We start from the raw sequence: 20,009 nt of genomic DNA, 5'->3' as shown, positions 1-20,009 counted from the left end.
TGAAGAAAAGAGAAACAAGACAAACACATGAAATACAACTGACTTCAGCCACAGCCTTAGACGAAATCAACTGAAGATTTACCAACTTCACTCATTACTAACCAGACTGACTTTATTTCTGTCAGATCAGAGATCGAAAGATCTTATTGAGAATTACAGAGATTTAGATGATAATGTTACTGTTTCGTTTGACGTTACCATTGTGGAGATCAGTGTTTCCTTTAGTTGGTCTAAACTTATGGCTTTAACGACAGTTTTAGTAAAAAAAGTATTTCGGGCAGCAGTCCCCACAACACTCAAAGAGAGAAATCAACAATCAGCATATGAATCTCAACAATGGTGACAATCAAAAGGTTCATGATGCAATGCATGCTGGGTACCAGCACAGGATAAAACTCATCCATGACTCCCAGCATGCATTGCGGCATGAATAAATTATGCCCCTGAATTGTTCACTTATTTTCTTGAATTATTATGTGCTTATCATTTTGCATTTGTTTTAAGTTTTAGTAGCATTTGTTGTGATGTTCAGAACTGATCTGTTCATTTATTTTATGGATTGTCACCATTGCTGTGATTCATACGCTGATTCTTGATCTTTCTGTCTAAATATCAGCAAAGGTTTTTTTTTTTTTATTATGAGTGAAATTTTCTTAACAGTCTTTCATGACTTATGGCTCAGCAGTGTTCCTTCTTATGCTGTAGTATCAATAAGAGAAGAGACATGGGATTAGTTCAGAGATAATAGTGTTTGTTCTTGTCAATCTATAAACAACAATATCAGATTTGTTTTGCTATAACAATTTCCAAAGGCGCATTGTTATAACATGTAAAAAAAAAAAAAACCTTAGTTGTTGAAAAGTCACGTTCAAGAGCCCAACTAAAGTAAACACTGATCTCCATCATGGTAATGAAAAAAAAAACACCTAAACCTATTTAACTCTCCATAAGTTCTTCTGTAGACATCTGACAGAAATAAAGTCAGTCTGGTTATTAATGTGAATCTGGTGAAGCTGTTTTAGTAGTTGTTTAATCAGATCTTGAGAGATTTGATGTATTCTTTTATTCAGTTGATTTCATTTAAGGCTGTGGTTGAAGTAATTTGTAGTTCTTGTGTTTCTCTTTCCTTCAGTGATTCTGCAGGTGTTTATCACTAATGCTCAATCATCAATTAATCACCGAATTATCTCATTAACTTCACTAATTTAGTGTTACTTAAACACTCTGTAGTGTGCACACATTATAAGTGTTCATTTAAAACTGAGGATTTTGTTGTGGGGTTTAAAGAGTTAAAGATTTAAGGTGAAGAAAAAACACCATGTAACATAATTTAACAGTAATAAACTGTAATTAATTTACAGGAAACAAACTGTAGAAAAACAGTTATTTACTGGCACCCCTGCTGCCAGTAAATAACTGTTTTTCTACTGTTTCTTGCCGTAAATTAATGGTTGCCAGCAAAAAAAAGTGTTTTTCTACAGTTTATTGCTGTTAAGTCAAGGAAAAACAGTAATATACTGTAAAATGTAAAGGTCAGATTTATCAAATGAAAAAAAAAAGTTAATTTAAATAAAATATTTGTGGACATCCATAGAAAAAAATGTATGCAAAGTCATACACTGATAATGAGAGTAAATACTGAACTTGACTGTATTAATGTGTGTTTGCACAAGAGAGATCGTTTAGTTTAATGTAGTTTGGTTGTTCACCATTGTGCTGGAGAGTAGAGCTGGTGCTTCAGTCAATGATGAGCCACAATTTCTGATCTCCTACTGCTTTATATAAAGACAGTAAATGTGGAGTCACTGATACAGTGGTGACCTCTGTGTTGAGTACTTCAGCACATACATGTGTGCTACAGCTGACAATGAGCTGCAGTGATTTGAGTAAAAGTCATGTATTTAGTTACTTTATTACTGCACATTAAGGGCCCTATTTTAACGATCTGAAACGCAAGTGTCAAAGCGCGAAGCGCAAGTAAGTTTGTGGGCGGGTCTCGGCGCTGTTGCTATTTTCCCGGTGGGATAAATGGCTCTTGCGCCCGGCGCAAATCTAAAATGGGTTGGTCTGATGTAGCTTCATTATTCATAGGTGTGGTTTGGCCGTAATGTGAAATAAACCAATCAGAGCGTCATCCAACATTCCCTTTAAAAGCAGGTGCGCAAGTTCCATTATGGATTGCTATTATTATGGCGTATTTACCAGGCGCACGCCAGGAGCGGTTCACAGCCGAGGAGACTGATGTTCTTGTAAGAGCAGTGAAAGACAGAGAAGTTGTGTTGTATGGGGATGGGAGAAACCCACCCAAAATTGCGTCGGTTAAACAGGCGTGGGAGGAAATAGCCACAATTGTTTCATCGATTTTTTTTCCTGGATGTTTATAAGATGTCCTTATATACATATATGTCTTGCCACTATAGGGCAAACAGGTCTGATCCTTAACTACTACAATTAGCCTGAATAATGTGTAAGCTAGATTTATGCCTATTTTTTCACATCTTCGTGGCACACCACAATGATTTCCGTCATCTCATGTGTTAATATTTTTTCAGTGTAACAGTTTATGATTTGCAAAAATAACTGTTGCATCTGTGTAGATTACAAGAGCAAAGTGTATGCGCGTTGTGCACGCTATACATTATGGTCAAGCATGCGCCCTTAAAATAGCATAATGAACAATGCGCAACGCGCCACTGACTTTAGACTAGGTTTTTTCTGGTCAGTGGCGCAATTGTTTAATGGAACAGCAAAATAGCACCAGGGATTGTTTGCGCCGGAACACGCCTCCTTTTTTGCGCTGAAACGCCCAGGGAGCGCAAGTTCCTTCACTAGTTTAGCGACGTGCTTCTGTGGAGGGAAAAGCGCGCTTTGCGCGGGTGCAAAATAGGAATGACACATGCGTCGGTGTACAAAGTCAATTGCGCTGGGTGCAAGATAGGGCCCTAAGTGTTTGCATCGTTATATTAAGATATATTCCTTCTCAGTGAAATCAAATGAAATAAGTTCATAGTACTAACATCGTAGGAATGCTAATGTTTTAAACTTGAACTGTTTGAAGCAGTGGGAGTGGAGTTAAATTCCATGGTAGAATTTACGGTAAAATACTGTAAAAAAAAATAAGAGTAAAAAAAAAAATTAATGGTTGAGAGCTGTAAATTAACAGTACTTTACTGGCACCCCTGCTGCCAGTAAATAACTGTTATTTAACGGCACAATTTTTTACAGCGTATGCTGTGGCACTATCATGCAGTCTGTAATGATATTACGTTAGCAAATATCAGCGATTTTTTGCAAACATTTCTTTGAGTTACATGACCATTAATACGAACTCACAATTGAATGTAACATATAAAACAAATGATTACTTTTTGTTAAAATCTTTTTTATGCAAAAAAAGCTTACATTTATGTGTATTTTTGTTCGCTGTAGCAGCCATGTTTCTGAGATAATTCATACCCCTTTGTTTGAAGTGAATCTTCCCTTACCCCTACCCCTCCAACCAAAAGAGAATCGAGACACCCCTACCCCTTCATGTGAACACGCGAAACGGAGGGGTAGGGGAAAGGGGAAGGGCTAAGGGATAGAATTAGGATTGGGCCATCAAATTATTCATAATCAAGTCATGATTAAACTAATTCAATATAGATACTACAGTATGTTTGATATTGTTTGTCTGGATGTTCCATTAGTGGCAATATTTTTCTTATTGTGACAGCTCAAAACAATTATTTTCCTGTCTGCATTGCTGCTGAGCATTTAGTGTTTGTGAAACCACTTTTTGCTGTGTAAATTGCTAAATATAACAGTATTGTCATATATTTGATATTATGTGGCAAGTTAGTGAGGATAACATTTAGTCTCCTGAAAGTATTCTAATAACAGGTTCCAAATGTACAAAAAGTGATTAGTTTTTCCTCTCACTGTTACTTCATTTAGGAGCTTTTAAATAAATCTAAAACCCAGTGGCAATAAACAGGAAGGACTGCTGACTTTCTGTCATTAAATTGTCTAGCCAGTGAAGTTTCAAAGGCTGTACTGTCAAAGTGGTAAGTTAAAAAAGAATACCAAAATGCTGTTAGGAGGTAATAGGGTCTGTTGAGAAACAGAAAAAAAGACTCCCCCAGAAACAACACAAGTTGGAACAGAACTAGAAAGAGATTAGAAATGTTGATGCTTCAGTGAAGGCAGGTTAAATCGAGGTCAGGAAACATTTTGTTTAGTTTAGCTCTGGACAAGTGAGTCCTTTGCACCACCCTGAACTGAACTGAGTATGTCTGGCATAAAGTGATGATGTGTGTATTCAGACAAGGATTGAGTACCAAATATTTTCTGCAAGCACTATGCTTATTACAGACTCCCATTAACCCATTAAGGGAGCTTGTTTTGTAATAATCCCCGTCTGAGTGGGTAACCGCAGACAACAGTTTGGAGTAGTGGTAGAGCAGTGATGAACACAGTTATTGTTACTCAGTGCAGGTTCAGCAGTACAGTACGGTGATGAGGAAATGACAAATGGGCACAACACTGGATGACCAGAGAGAAAATAAAGCAGTGAATGTCAAGAATGGTATACATTCTGAATGGTACTTGGATTAATATAATGATATAATGTTTACAAATAGCAGATGACTGTTTTACTGGTTGCAACACACTGCATTGTCTGTCAGTGCAGTGTGAACTGGCCTTAGCTTTTGCTCAACTATGGGGAAATCCGAAATCTGGTTAGACCTCTTCTAACCCATATCTCACATCAGCCCGGGACTTCAGCTTTCGGTTCAGATCATAGTATGCTCCTCACTTTTTTTTGCGATTTCTGAAGGAAAGTCCTGTAAGATGTAAATATGTTTGTCCTTGTATTTGAACTGTTTGACTTGGATGGCCTTCTGCATATTTCCTCTTTGACACTGAATCAGTAAAAACAAGTGACAAATGGCAACAGTTGCTTACCCTTTGCTGGTCTCGCAGCCAGCATTCAATAAGTTTGGGCAAGAAACAGGCATTCACAGACATCAAATCATTCAGCAGTGCCTCTGTAACAAGTTTTGTTGGTTTGGAGGGGCTCAATACCCTCTGGAGTTCCCACAAGACATAGACCGCTTTGTTGGGAACAGCATTCCAAATCCAGCCACTTGGCAAGAAGCGCAGCAAAGAGAGTAGAGCGGGTATAAGCACCTACAGACTAGTTAAACACTCTCAGATTGCATTTTAATGATTAGTTCGATAGTTCTTAGGTGTTCTGATATCCAATGTCACATCAACAGTGAGTTCTGCCTCTTCTCTCGCACAATTGTCCTGACATATAGACCTTTGTTTATTTGTTTTTGACTTAAACTGCACGGTACATGACGTGAGAACAGTTCACTATTTAGGTTTACACATTAGCATGGACTTACTAACTTTAAAGCTAACGTTAGCTAGTTTTAGCTAGAGATCCTCTTAGGATAACTGGAATTTGTGTTACAAGTACCCTAGGCACATCATTTTTCCATTTTTGTAGCATATACACCATTAAACATTTTGACTGCAAAATCCCACAGTATCCAAAAAAAAAAAAACAGTTTAACAATATCATAATGTGCTCAAAATGTCCATTGTTTTAATGTGCTACTCACTTTAAACTGTAGAAATTGTAAAGTGTTGCCAAAATTGTAATTTTGTATTGCAGCTTGGGGTCAAGAATGCGTCTCAATATTGTTAATTCATTATTATCATTAGTACTACAAACTTTGAAGCTGGAAGTTATTACTTTGTCTGTGTCACTCTTATCGCAAGGTCACCACAGTCAGCCTGTATCCGGCCAGATGTTGGACTTGTGCCCAGCAAATAACAAAAAACAGCCCTTCATGTTCAGTGAACATCTACACAGACCTCTACAACCAGACAATCCCTTTATGCAGACCCCTATTTCCAACTAAGGCCGTAACACATCATGCCAGGACCAGCGAGGATTTCAAAGAAGACCTAAATGACTAGCAGGATCACTCATTTATAAACCAGTCTCTGCAGCTCGACTGCAACCCCTGCCTCGATCATCTCTCACAAGTCTTGTTGTTGCCCATGCCAGTCTCTAAGCAAATGAGCTGCTTCCAATTTCGAATACCATAGAGAAACTTAGACTTGTGCTTGGACTCATTAATCATGTTGTGTTCGGTTTATTTGTTCATTCCATCTATTTGGCCAGAGGTTTGTCTTCTTCACTGCTATCACCTGATAGAGTTTCTGTTCCAAGACAGTCACCTTTGCTCAATTAATATTCAGTAAACTCTATAAACCTTGAAACCATCAAATTAGATTGCTGAATACTTGAATTTTGGGATATTTATGATTTACTCATTGGGAACAGTGTTTCAGGTCCCTGATTTCATTATCATCAATTTAGCAATTATATATGTATGTATTTGTATTCATTTTCCATTTATTTCCTCCAGTATTGTTGTTTTTTATTGCATTCATCATGTACTTGTGCTCTGTACTTGCAGTGTCTGTTCTGGAAATGGACGTTTTCCAGAACATTCTTGGAAACAAACATTGTTGGTTGGGTTAGGATCTGGCACAACACTAAAATCATTATTATTAAAAGCATTACAAGTTATGTTTCAAAGTTAGTCATATGAGTGTAAAGGCATTTACACACCTACATATCCCTGATGTAGAAGCGCTGTGACTTACCATTATTGTCAGGTGTCATGGTCACAGTCACTGTGGTATGAGGGAAGACACTGAGAGTGTCACGGTTCATCCCATCTCGTCGAAACGTGTTACCCTCGAAATAGACCCCATGGATATCCACCTCAGAGCCCAAGCCAAGTATGTGCCACATAACGTGTTCCCACATACACAAGTCCAGACCTTTGAGGTTTCCATACATTAAGCCATTCACCGCTGAGAAGGAACACACACATAACTGGAATATGGTCAAACCATAAATTAGCGTATTCACAAAGTGTGGATGTAAATGCACATGACTGTGTGATTAAACGCACACAAACACATACCATGCATTTTATTGCTCTCCTGAAACTCTTCATTAGCTTCATCTGAATCACTGCTGCCAAACCTTTTAATGTTCTCTTTCAGATACCAGCTTTCATTCTCATCCATCACAGAGAACAGCAGAAAAAACTCATGCTGAATTTGGTCAGCATGCTTAAGAGACACACACACAACATGGAGAAACATTACACACACACACAAACACATAAGTCATTATAGTCATTCATAGTCTGAAAAGCAACAGGTGCATTACATATGTGGCACATTCCAAGAATAAGGTACACTTTGGTGTCCCATGTTTTTTTTTTGTTTTTTTTTAAAGCATTAAAGGCACAAATATTTTTATTTTTATTTTTCAGAGACCTTTTAGATAAAACTGTAATTTAACATATAATTTTTTTAATATGAAAAATCATTATTTTCAAACACATACGATATCTGTATCATAGCATCAAAACAGGTTTTTTGGAAAGTCCCATGTAACATAATATAAAAATTCTTCAGCAACACCATAATTTTTGCACAGTCTATAGTAAAAATCATTCAATCTGTAGTAAAACATTTTTATAGTTATTAGCTATTGAATACGATACCTAGCTGTGCACATCCGTACATGATTTTCTGTTTAAACTGATGCTAAAAAGACAAATACATTTGACTTGTCTACAAACTGCAGTATAGTAAAGTGTATATATATATATATATATATATATAGTACAGACCAAAAGTTTGGAAACATTACTATTTTTAATGTTTTTGAAAGAAGTTTCTTCTGCTCATCAAGCCTGCATTAATTTATTAAAAAAAACAACAGAAAAAAAAATAGAATATTGTGATATATTATTACAATTTAAAATAATTGTTTTTAAAATTATTATACTTTAAATTATCATTAATTTCTGTGATGCAAAGCTGAATTTTTAGGATCATTATCACATGATCCTTTAGAAATCATTCTAATATGATGCTTCATTATCAAAGCTGGAAACAGTTCTGCTGCTTAATATTTCTTCAGAACATCTGATACCTTTTTAGGATACTTTGATGAATAAAAAGTAAAAAAAAAAAGAAAAGAAAAAGAAGCTGTGTTTTTAAAATATAAATATTTTGTAACAACAATATACATTACTGATCAGTAATTTGGGGTCAGTAATTTTTGTGTTAAATTGTGTTAAATTGATAAAAAGTGATAGTAAAGAAAATACATTATTAGAATATATATTATTAGACTTTTTTTCTTTTATTATTATGAATAAATGCAGTTCTTTTGAACCTTTTATTGATCAAATATATTAGACAGCAGAACTGTTTCCAACACTCATAATAAATCAGAATATTAGAATGATTTCTAAATGATCATGTGATCGACTGATGTTACATGTGACACTGAAGACTGGAGGAATGATGCTGATGCTTTTTTAAAAAGTATATTCAAATAGAAAACTATTATTTTAAGTTGTAATAATATTTCACAATATTACAGTTCTGTATTTTTGATCAAATAAATGCAACTTTTCACTTTAATATTTGTCCTATTTTGTACCAAATTGTCTGTGCAGTTCTTTGTAAGTTCATTACCTGATGGCCACTTCCATCAAGAACACCTTTCTTGCACACTTGTATGGGCCCAAATAAACCAGAGTTAGTGTCCCGAACAGGATCAACAGCAGAAAAGTAGAGATATGAAAGACAAGGAGGATCACTGCTGGAGGGACCTTCCAATACTTTCCAACGGTAGGTGAACTTTTTACCAGGAGCCACAGAAGCTCCAGCTTTCTCAGTACCTGTGGACAAAAAAGATTCTGAAATCTTAGACTTATAACTTAAAACTTCGAGTTATGATGCTTTGTATTCTCACTATTGTAGACAAATGATGTGCAATGTGTCTTAATGAAGCTGTCAAATATTATTCCTTGTGTTGTTTGCTATTAAGTTTCCAAATAAAATCTCACAGCAGAGGTTCTTAAGGTTTGTTTGTGTGAATGCCCCCTCTTCTTTGCTTTCGCCTCATTTAGAAACCCTAAAATGAAGATCTATGTGTGTATCTGTGTGTATGTAGCTGTAGCTGTAAATGACTTACCGTCCTGATACTTTGCTCCTTCATAGGTCTTATCATAGTGCAGACCGTGTGGCTGAATGCTGTAGTCATGTGTGGCATTGTTAAAGAATGTCACAATGATAACATCACCAGTCTCTGCTTTGATGACTGGACCTACAGTGGGAGGGGGGAAGCGGTGTAGAGGATCATTTAAACTACACCAATAACAGGGAAAAGCACTCATACATCACAGCATGATATTACCTCTAGGACATATCCCCATACTTCTCATTCAAAAACTTTAAAGTTGGCAGGAAATCAAAATTAACCATATTTTTCTTTATATGAGTTGAATCCTATTTGCTGACATTTGCAAGGCCACGTTGCAGTTAAGCTATTCAGGTCTGTTGCAAATTACAATTCATGCCAACTTTAAAATATTATCAAACACATAGCAGTGTTCTAAAGCATGTAAGACACAAGTAAGGATTTTACCCAGAATTCCAAGATGCACATCTGAGCCCACAATATGTGTTTTGGTAGTAAATGTGTCATCAGTGTATGAAATGTATCTGGCCTTCAGGTATTTTCCACCCAGCTTACCACCATCACGACTGAAATATGATTCAGAGTCACTGCAGGAAAAAGAAAGACGTAAAAACTTAATACGAGGACAACATTAACCTGCATATTATAAATAAAAAATAAAAGTAAAATTTGGTATAAATAAGAGATGATACCAGACCCGCAAGCAGCAATTATATGTAATAATTACAGTAATTACATAATAAATAAATACATAAATAAACTCATTTATCTGTAATTCAGATCAGCCCTTCTAGCTGTTTTGAGTTACTCAGTCATGCATTAAAGTATCTGCAAATCTGAGTTTTACCTGTCTGGTTCAGTAAGTGGTTTATTTGTCATGTAGTTCACCCCTGAAGGGGCGTAGTCCCAAAGCATCTCCTCAGCAGCGATGTAGAAAGGTCTCTCTTTGCCAGGAGCAAGGGTTACAGAGGCTGTGGAGCCACAGGCCGAGACCTCATAGAAACTCTGCATACCTGCTGCTCACGGGAACAAAGAGAGGGAAGATATCTAGAAATCATAAAAGAACTTGCTTCCGTTGGGTAAACTCAAGAGTTAACTAAACTAAAAGAGATTATAAGCATTGATTGAGAGAAAGAGAACTGAGCAGTTACCTTGTACATGATCATTGACTTGGCAGCTTAACAACCATTTTCCTTCAGTTTTCGGGATCATTGTTGCGGTGACAAAAGTGGCAGGAAACAGACTAAGCACATCTGTGCGGTGCAAGCGATCCACGAGGGTGTGCCCATGGAAATAAGCCGAATGAATGTCCACCTCGTTACCAATGCCGAAGAGATGCCAGGACACGGGACGTCCGACACACACTTTCAGTGCAGGCAAATTCCCATAAACATAGCCATTGATTGCTAACGGGAGAAGAGGAGAACGAGAACGAATGAACGAGTGACACTGAGAAATATAGGACTTGAAATGACACAAGCTTTATAATTAGACATATTAATAAATACAAGGAAAACAATAATCCTGTTTATTATTCATTTAACTGATAAAATGTCAGGTTTGGATATTAAAAACACAGACAGCCGTGATAGAATTTTAGAGTGCAAAGTACTTTAGATATCAAAAGAAAAACTAAACTTTTCTGAATGGCTTTGTGTCAAAGTGGAACGTTACAAGGTACTTTCCATTAGAGCATGCAAAAAAAAAAAAAAAAATCTGGTTATGTGACAGCTGCTAAAATTGACATTGCCCTAGGTTTCAGACATTACTGTATCTGTAACAATAGAGCATAGCATTGGCCAATGATATGGTTTTGATACTCAGTAGTGAGCAGTGCCACGATTTGGTAACACAATACCATCATTTCAGTAGTCAGTCCCAAACCCAGTAAAATACTAAAAATAAAAATGATATGAATCACATTTTAACTGTTTAACTGCTACAGTGTAATGTTAGCTGCTTTGAATAGATGTGTATAGTATATTTGAATAATACACACTGTAAAGAAAAATAAACTTAAAAAAGTGATGATTGCATGGAGGCACAGGGTGCCAGTCATTTAACATGAATGTTAATAATGATTAAAGATCTTTTTTTTCTTCTTTTTTTTTTTATGACTGGTCAATGACTGGCAGAAATGGCTGCCAAGCAAAAAAAAAAAATTAATTAAGGTAAAATATCATAACTTTTGTCCTTATATTTCTTAAATGTTTTGTAAAAAAAAAAAACATTGCTAATTTTTTTTGTCTGTATAAAAAAAAAAAAAAAAAAAAACAGAATTACTGTAATTTGTCATTAATGTCATAATACTTAAAATAACAGTCCAGGAGTTAATTTAGAGATAATTACAGAATTTTGACTATAATTAAAAACAAAAGAAAACAACCTGATTGAAATCACAGTTATTTTCAGCAAAATTAGGATTAGGACAAATTCAGATTCTTTTTTATATATATATATATATATATATATATATATATATATATATATATATATATATATATATATATATATACAGTGCATAAATATAAATGTTTAAGATGATTTAAATAAAACGTTTTTATTTTCTATGAAATAAATAACAATCCTCATCAGAACACTAGAAGAAACCCAGTTTTTCTAAGCGAAAGTTAGACATCCTGAGACTTACAGTGCATGAGGTTGGATTCTCTAAACTCCTCGTCTGTGCTATTATTAAGTTCGTTTGTTGCATCTGGATCAGAGCAGAACTTTTCAATATTCTCCTCCAAGTACCAGCTCAAGTTCTCATCCACCACACTGAACATCAAAATGAAATCTTCATCCACATCGGAGCGCTTTTGCTTAGAGTCCAGAGTGCCTGAGAAAGAGAAAGAAAGGGTAAAAAATTATCAAAATTAGGAGGAATTAGTGCTTGATGCCAAGAAGTAGTTGATACTGTGAGATACTTTACATTCTATAGTAGACTATTGTAACTAAATTATCAGACATGAACAGTTTATTAGGGCTTGTGTGTGTACCTTACCTTTCTTGCAGGTGAGCAGAGCTCCTATAAGCCCTGATGCGATGTCTTTTGGTGCATCTACATGTGAATGGTAGATCCAGGTGAGACAGCGGGCATCTGCTTCAGTAGGAGCGTACTCTGGTTTGACCTGCCAGGTGTATGTGTAGCTCTCACCTGGAGCCACCGCATCATCACTCTTATCACCACCAGCCGTGCCGTCTGGATACAACGCTCCTAAAATACAAAGTAAGGAATTCAAGTAAAAGCAAAAGAGGAGTCATATCATAATTTGGCAAATTGCAACAAATCAAGGACTTTAAATACAGTAAAACGCTTTATCTTATCTGGATTTCCCTCTTTTAGTATAAAATTTATTTTTTTCTTCAAGTCCAACCAGATTTTAAAGAAGCTACACTCATTTGGAAATATTTGCGGAACTGGTATCAGAAGTATGATTAGCACACATTTACACAATAATGCCTATTCAGTAACTCGGCTTTCTATGGAAAGCAGACACAGTAAAGCAGGAAGTAGACAGGGTAAATTAAACTTAACCTCATAAAAAAAAAAACTGAAAACACTAAAAGTCTAATATAAATAACAGTGAAAGTTATTGTTAAATTGTTAAGTGGATTAAAACAATGATGTTGCACCAAGGTTACACTCAAATAAAAAAATAAATAAATAAATAAATAAAAAAAAAGTAAAATATCATAGTCTCTTGTAAACTCTTCATACTGGATAATAGTGCTACATCTCAAACTATAGTCACAAAAATAATAAATCACCCATATGATCAGAGATTAAACTATACCACCAAATTAGATGATTATGATTATGTCATCATACATAAGCATCAGCATTTTATTTTTTTACTTTCATTCTAAGCGGGTCTTACAAACACTCACAAAACAGCCACATAAAAGCTAATGTCAAAGAGTCACGAGCCAAGAAAAAGCAAACACTGATCTCCTTGATGGTGATTTCAAACAAAACATTTGTAATAAATCATCAACATCTAAACCTCTGTACTTCTCAATAAGAGCTTTTGTGGACATATAACAGAAATAAAGTAAATCTGGGATGCGTTTCCCAACAACAAAGCTCTTTCTGAATCTGATTCTCTTTCTTCTGTTCGCGTTGTTTTTCTTTCCTTCAGTATAAAAAAAGCCCTCCAACACTAGCTTGTTCTATTATTTTCTACTCAATCTGTTTTGTTTTTATTCATTATATTATTTAAAATCCCATGCTACGTGTGCTGTGTTAAGCTAACTGAGACTTGTTCTAGCACTTATATTTCATTGCTCTTTTTGGTTTTGATTGCTTCCACTCACCTCAGTGTTAAGTGGCTTTGGATAAAATGTAATGTAATTCTGCTTGTGGACAGCAGCTGTCCATCACTGATCCTCTATTGTCACATAATTATGTCATTAATCCAAATACTGATTCAACTGTATATGATAATACACATGAACACTGAGCAGAGTTTAACACTGGGGACTAACCGGTTTCATTTATGTATGACTGAACAAGAACCACATTAAGTTTATTAGTTTATTATATAACTATGTAAATCCAACTGGATGTAAAATTTCCATGCAATTGAAATAGATAAAAATTTAAATTTAGACCAAAATCTTTTTTTGTGTGTGTATCCAATCATACGGTACACTGACAACAATGATTTTGTGGTGAAGTAAATACTACGGAAAAACAACATTTAATAATTTAGTTCAGGCGATAATTAAATAAAGAGACTCAATTCAATAGTATTACTGACTTTACATGTGCATAAATTAAAGTTTAAACTTATAAGTATATTTTACATGAAAGTGTTTATGTTTACAAGGATTCCTCAAGTAAATATCCTTTTGTTTTCATCATGCACTGGTGCATGAAAAATTATTAAGGTAACATTTGTTTTCTCTGTCACTGTTTTCTCGTTCTATTTACAGTGTTTTGTCATTGCTTTCATTGTTAGGCTGAGTAACTTGTTGTTTTGTGACATCTGGAGTTCATTTATTACTCAGAATGACCCGTTCATTCTCAAACACGATCCACTGATTGTTACCGTCATTGTGTATTGTGTACCAAGTTGTTTCAGTGTACATATGCATGTGACATTTAAGATAGACAGACATTTCAGAAACATTTGAAATATACACACATTTTTTTAAATTACAGACTACAAATCTGAGCAATGGAAGTGGTTTCTTCAAGTAGCCATTTTTTAAAGGTTCCTGTCGTCCCGTGTAATTGGTGGACTGGCCTTTGAACTGCTCTGAAACAACTTGTTTTTTGACACTTTGCTGCAAGCTATTCGTTTATGGCTGTTATTGATTTATGGGATGTGTGTCAAGAAACACTGAATTGCTGTTGTAATCCAAAGATAAACATAAAAAGACTGCAAAATTAACAGAAAGGAAGGGATGGGGGTAAAAGAATTGATAGAGAGATAATGCATGTCCAACCTTCTGAATTCTTCTCATAGAAAACTCCATGAGGGTGGAGAGAGTAATGCTTGCTGGCATTGTTCTTCATGTGCACCTCTATGACGTCACCGACCTCGGCCCGTATGATTGGTCCGAGGAAGCCGAGCCACGCAGGTTTAGGTATCTCACTGGAGTAAGTCTCATCTGTGTACTGCCTGTATAAAGCTTTTTTATAAATACTCCCTATCCGGGTAGCGCCATTCACCAGAAAACCTGACGCATGTCTGTTAAAGGGGAATTTAGAGAGAGAAATACGTAAATAGTGGTTATTCGTTTATCAGTAAGGTCAATCATACAATTAGATTTAGTGTTACAATTGTCAATAACAATAATATAGTGTTAGCCTACAGCACCATGCAGTTACAAGAAGCTTTATCCACATATCAGAGAGGCACTACACCTGTGTTAGGGGGCTATAGCCCCGGTTTAGCCCTAAATCTTTATGAAATAACTCTGACGTCATCAATATCATTAATTGTATTAGCACCCCCACATACTGGTCTAGTCTATCACAATGAAAATGTCACCTGTTAAGGGCTTTAACTGTTACTGGTAGCCTAAATAGTCATGCGTCATTTTTTCCTGTTTGTAAAGGAACTTACTCATCTCGATCAATGCTCAGGTTATTGATCAGGTTTCGACCGCTGGGCGCGTAATTCCAGTTTTCTTCATTTATGGCAATATAATAAGTCCTCGTGAGACATTCGGCCCGCTGAAGCGCGATCACGGCCGTCATTAAAGCAAACAGCACAGACTTCATCGCTTATCTGAACAAATCCAACATGTAAAACCGATTTCCAAGCCAGTCGGAGAAGAGACGCGCATTAACGATCTCAAATGCCTCTGCGAACTGAAGCTATGTGGCACAAACAAATCTGTCGTAAGTGCAGCTGTTATCGGCTAATATCGAAACTGAAAGTTTAATCTGCTGCTTGATCCACGGGCGTTCCCGATGAACTAGTTCTTTCAGAGAGAAGTGAAACTCAGCTGTATCCTTCACAGACAGCGGCCCGATGAACGGAACGCATGAGCGGACGCGATGACGACGCGCTCCGCTGCTTCCGACGCGCGCCGCTGCTGGAGCATGGGCTTGTGTGGCCGGTGTTTCGACAGCTCTCTCAAACAATCTAAAACCTAGGTCTAAAATCTTAAAGAAACGTGCCAGCTTTCTTTAAAATATGCTTAATTTCCCGCCGTTTGCTGGTAAACGCAGCCTACACAGTGACAGTGTTGTTCCCAAATCCTGACCCCCTGACAAAAGATTACCCCCCTCGTTCAGATCGCTACCTGATTACCCAATCCTCACCCCCAACTACTCCTAAACCTACCATTAGGTCCACTGGGGGCTATTAATCTGCGGGGGGTGTAACTGGGCACAACACCCGGGAGGCTGTGCGGAATCTACAGTGTGGACTAACTGCTATGAGAATTACTCTACTTCACCTTAACTTTAACCTCAAGTCTAAGCTTCCCTCTAGAATCATCTGCGTAGCATCCAGAATAGTAACTCTGTTCCTCACATTCAATCCCCTCCTGGAAAACTGTTGCACTTATTATTTAAATTGCGTGTTATGGAAAACAAATCACGAAAAATGGATGTGAAACTACCTTGTGTGTGTGTGTGTGTGTGACTGTTGTTGGAACCTAGCTTTAATAATAATAATAATAATAATAATAATAATAATAACATATTATAATGAGTCAGAATGCCAATCCACTTCTAAACCTAAATAACACTGTATAATTATTAAGATAATATGTAAAACTATACAATATGTAGTACTATACATAAATATGCAAATCAATGTTAATATATATAAATGTTAATTAATATATATAATTTTAGATTACGTTTAACCTAACTCGTTTATCACGTTAATTTAAATTTAAATAGGATACTTTTGTACCATATTGATTTAAAAATGCAAAGAAAATAAAATGCATTCTGGCACTGGGTTTCATAAATGAACAGCATGGGGGGTTGTGAGTTTGATAAAAAGCTAATAAATAAAGATATCATAAAACATGTCATATTAAAATAAACGATTTGAAAATAAAATTCATTTACCTGCATGTCATGTGACCATTTATCAATACTAGAGTACCATGAACATGCAAATGTGATTTAATTTTTAAAATATTTATTTTAAAATCATCTCAGGGGTACTTAAAAATATAACACGAAAGAGGTTCAGCAGATGAGAAAAAAAATAAAGAAATAAATATTACCCTGTATTTCATATAAATATAAATAAGAATGTATTTTAATGTGTTTGAAAGACAGAAACGTTCCAAAGACATAGTAATACATTACCAATAAATAAATAAATTAATTAACTTGAACTGCATTATTAAATAGCCAACTGAGTGATAATTCAAATAACAATGAATGTGTCCATCTCTAGTTAACGCCGATGTTGAAATGCTTTCTGTTAGTCCAGTGGTCAAATGCCGTGTAGCTTCCAGACTAGTGACTGGTCTTTGTGTGAATGTCCACAAATCTAGAGTACTTTCTGAATATGAACAGCACTAGGCTATTTTAGAAAGAAAAATGTAAAAATGAAAAAGAAAATCATTAAATTGTGATCAATTTGTTGCTATTGAATATGCAATAATGTAATCTTTAAAAAAAACAACTGTAGTCTTATTACTTGTATTTAAAAATGTGATTTAATCTAATTAGAAGTACTTAACTTCTGGAATCTGGTGAGGTACAGAACAAGCAGTGCAGGAGCAGGTGGGGGTCTGGGCTCTGAGGAGCTGGAGCTCGGGGGGGGGGGGTTGGGATCCTCCTCCTCACACACTGGCTTTTGTGTCCCGTGTGATAGAAGCTGCACAGGAGGTCATCTGGGTAAGAGCTACACTGTCAAATATTGCCAGGAATTTTTAAGGAGTAAAGAGTATTATTTTACAATAAATTACTGTAGTCAGAAATGAACTGTGAAATCAATGCATGCTGGTCATTTTCTTACAAACTACCGTGGATGAACAGCAGAATGATCACAGTCATTTACTGCTCTTGTTTTACTGTGAGATCACATTATAAAGTTAACTGTGCCACTGAGAGAAATGTAGTTTTTTACTGCCGTAATTGTGTTGAAGTCACCTTAATGGTGATTAGTGATTAACATTTGTTTGACTTGAAGCCGGTGTTATAACCTAAGAGCTGGTTGTTCAGTTTGGTGCAGATCCTGGTTTAATCTATCCTGCTGGTAATGAATGCATTCATTTTAAAGTTACTCTTCTCAAAGACCACATCAACAGAGTGGTAACATAAATATAGCCTTATGAACAAAACCCTAGTGTTCTCATCTATGTACCGTTTCAAACAGAGCTGCACCCTTTATAACAGATCTAAGTGTGTCCATGGTTGTGGGTGGGTCCTTGCACACGCTGGGTGAGGACAATGGTGATTAGAATAGATGAGCTAAACGTTTCAACAAGTCTTAATACTAGCTCCAAAAACATTTTAGCTTTATCTATTCCTAGCACCTTTGATCTCACCCAACATGTGGAAGGACCCACCCACAATCATAGGCACACATTAGATCTGAGCCTTTTGGGGCATACATTCTTGTATATGAAAGTTGCAGGAATGACACAACATTTCAATTCAGTGTTAATTTCAGAGCTTGAGAGTAAAAGCATCTGAAAAGTGCTTGAGAGTACCTTGGTGGCCTGTATATAATTAACAATAAAACACCTGGCGTGTAGTAACAATGTAAAAAAAAGGTTCAAACAAGATGCATTAAGAGTTTGGGGGGGGGGGGGGGTGAAAACTTTTGAACACGATGAAGAGTTGTTGAAATATTTTGTTGAAATATATATTTTTTCCCATTTAGTTCTGCCCTCCGTGAGCAACAGAAGATACTTGTATGTTTCCCGAAAAAAAATTAAGTACAATAATTCTTCAAATTCAAAAAGTTTTCACCCCACAGCTCTTAAAGCATCTTGTTTCTTTCTGTAGCATCAGTCAACGTTTGAACCTTTTTATATATGTATATATATATATATATATATATATATATATATATATATATATATATATATATATATATATATATTAATGATGAAGTGCTAATATGAGTAATAAATAAGGTAATATATTATTCTGATATGGTTATATTTATTTTATTTGCATACATAGCCGTTATCTATATAAATTATAAAACACTATGACAATGTAATGTTTAATTTATTATATTATATATGTTTATTACATTTTATATTATCATCTCACACTTGGATCTGCATTTTCTATAATGTCTAAATTCTAAATCAAAATACATATCTGATATGACTTTATATATAATTAGCATCAAACAAACAATATAATTAATATTCTTAGGGATTAAGGATTAAAATTAAAAAATAAAAATAATGATTGCACAACCATCGATTAGGTGGCGATATGCACTTAACATGTAAATGACCATCGAACAAAAGAAGAAAGAAACAGCAGGGTGTGCTTTTTCTTCGCATCCATTTCCATGGTGACTTGTCGATTTGTCTCTGATGAGAATGTCTCTGAGGAACATACTCTGAGTTGAATGAACTTACTCCAGGACACATTTTTGGAACCAGGTACCTTGAGTTAGCAAGGTTTGGGTTTTATCCACTGAAAGTTCAGGTTATAGCTGACGGTAAGTTAACCGTGCTTTCTGGAATACACCCCTGACCTCTGTTTGCTTCTTTACACACACATTACACTAAACATGCTTTTGGTGTTTATAATGAACATGTTGTCATATTCAACATGATGTATCAAAGCATCAACACAAGTGCTAACTGACAAAATACAGTAAGCTTACCTTTTTACTGCATAATAATAGACAAATAACTTTCCCCTAATTTCACTGTTAACCTGAAAACAGATTGATTTTGGTACTTTGAGAAACACAGTGAAATATATGTGCATAACATATCAGTGCATGGCATTTCCTCAAACAGAAACACTCAACATGAAGTGTTTAAATCTCTTTGGCAGGCTTATTTGTCTCTGTGGTTGCATCTGTTGAGCAACACCATCACCTAGTGGCTCACTCTGGACCGGCATTATATCAGCAATTATTTGTTTATTATTCTATCACTGACTTGTATCTCTTTTATGGTAGTAGTAGTAGTAGTAGTAGTAGTAGTAGTAGTAAAATCTTTATTTGTCCCTTTACAGGGCAATTTATGCAGCATCACACCTCACAAACATACAAATTTATATATAAAAATGTTAAAATCCTGGTACACCTTTATATTTATGTTTCAGCTAGTATTTACACTCAAGACTGCATTTGAAACAAAAGACCTAAAAGCTTTAACAGTCCTCCACCTGGGTAATCTATATCATCTGCCTGAGCAGAGTAGTTCTAATTCTAAATACAAAGTGTGGGATGAATCGTCCAAGATAATCAAAGTCTTCCTGAGAACGTTCCTCTAACATAGAGCAGGCAAACTCAGCTGT

General features: G+C 35.6%; 1 protein-coding gene across 2 annotated transcripts in view; it reads right to left on the bottom strand.

Annotated features, from left to right (window-relative positions):
• hephl1a (hephaestin-like 1a) overlaps positions 1-15,828 on the bottom strand; it is a 36,549-nt gene extending 20,721 nt beyond the window's left edge. For both annotated transcript variants that reach the window (XM_026225905.1, XM_026225907.1), the window contains exons 1-11: positions 15,157-15,828; positions 14,534-14,778; positions 12,084-12,296; positions 11,730-11,918; positions 10,231-10,485; positions 9,927-10,095; positions 9,527-9,666; positions 9,074-9,205; positions 8,572-8,777; positions 6,996-7,146; positions 6,670-6,882 (exon numbers count right to left, since the gene is read on the bottom strand). In XM_026225905.1, the coding sequence (XP_026081690.1) occupies positions 6,670-6,882; positions 6,996-7,146; positions 8,572-8,777; positions 9,074-9,205; positions 9,527-9,666; positions 9,927-10,095; positions 10,231-10,485; positions 11,730-11,918; positions 12,084-12,296; positions 14,534-14,778; positions 15,157-15,314 (2,071 nt within the window). In that variant the 5' untranslated portion in view covers positions 15,315-15,828. The remainder of the gene's footprint in view (positions 1-6,669; positions 6,883-6,995; positions 7,147-8,571; positions 8,778-9,073; positions 9,206-9,526; positions 9,667-9,926; positions 10,096-10,230; positions 10,486-11,729; positions 11,919-12,083; positions 12,297-14,533; positions 14,779-15,156) is intronic.
• Between the last annotated feature and the right edge of the window lie 4,181 nt (positions 15,829-20,009).

The sequence above is a fragment of the Carassius auratus genome, chromosome 40 (assembly GCF_003368295.1).
Source record: "Carassius auratus strain Wakin chromosome 40, ASM336829v1, whole genome shotgun sequence".
Taxonomy (NCBI): domain Eukaryota; kingdom Metazoa; phylum Chordata; class Actinopteri; order Cypriniformes; family Cyprinidae; genus Carassius; species Carassius auratus.
This window is presented reverse-complemented; position numbering and strand designations above follow the sequence as displayed.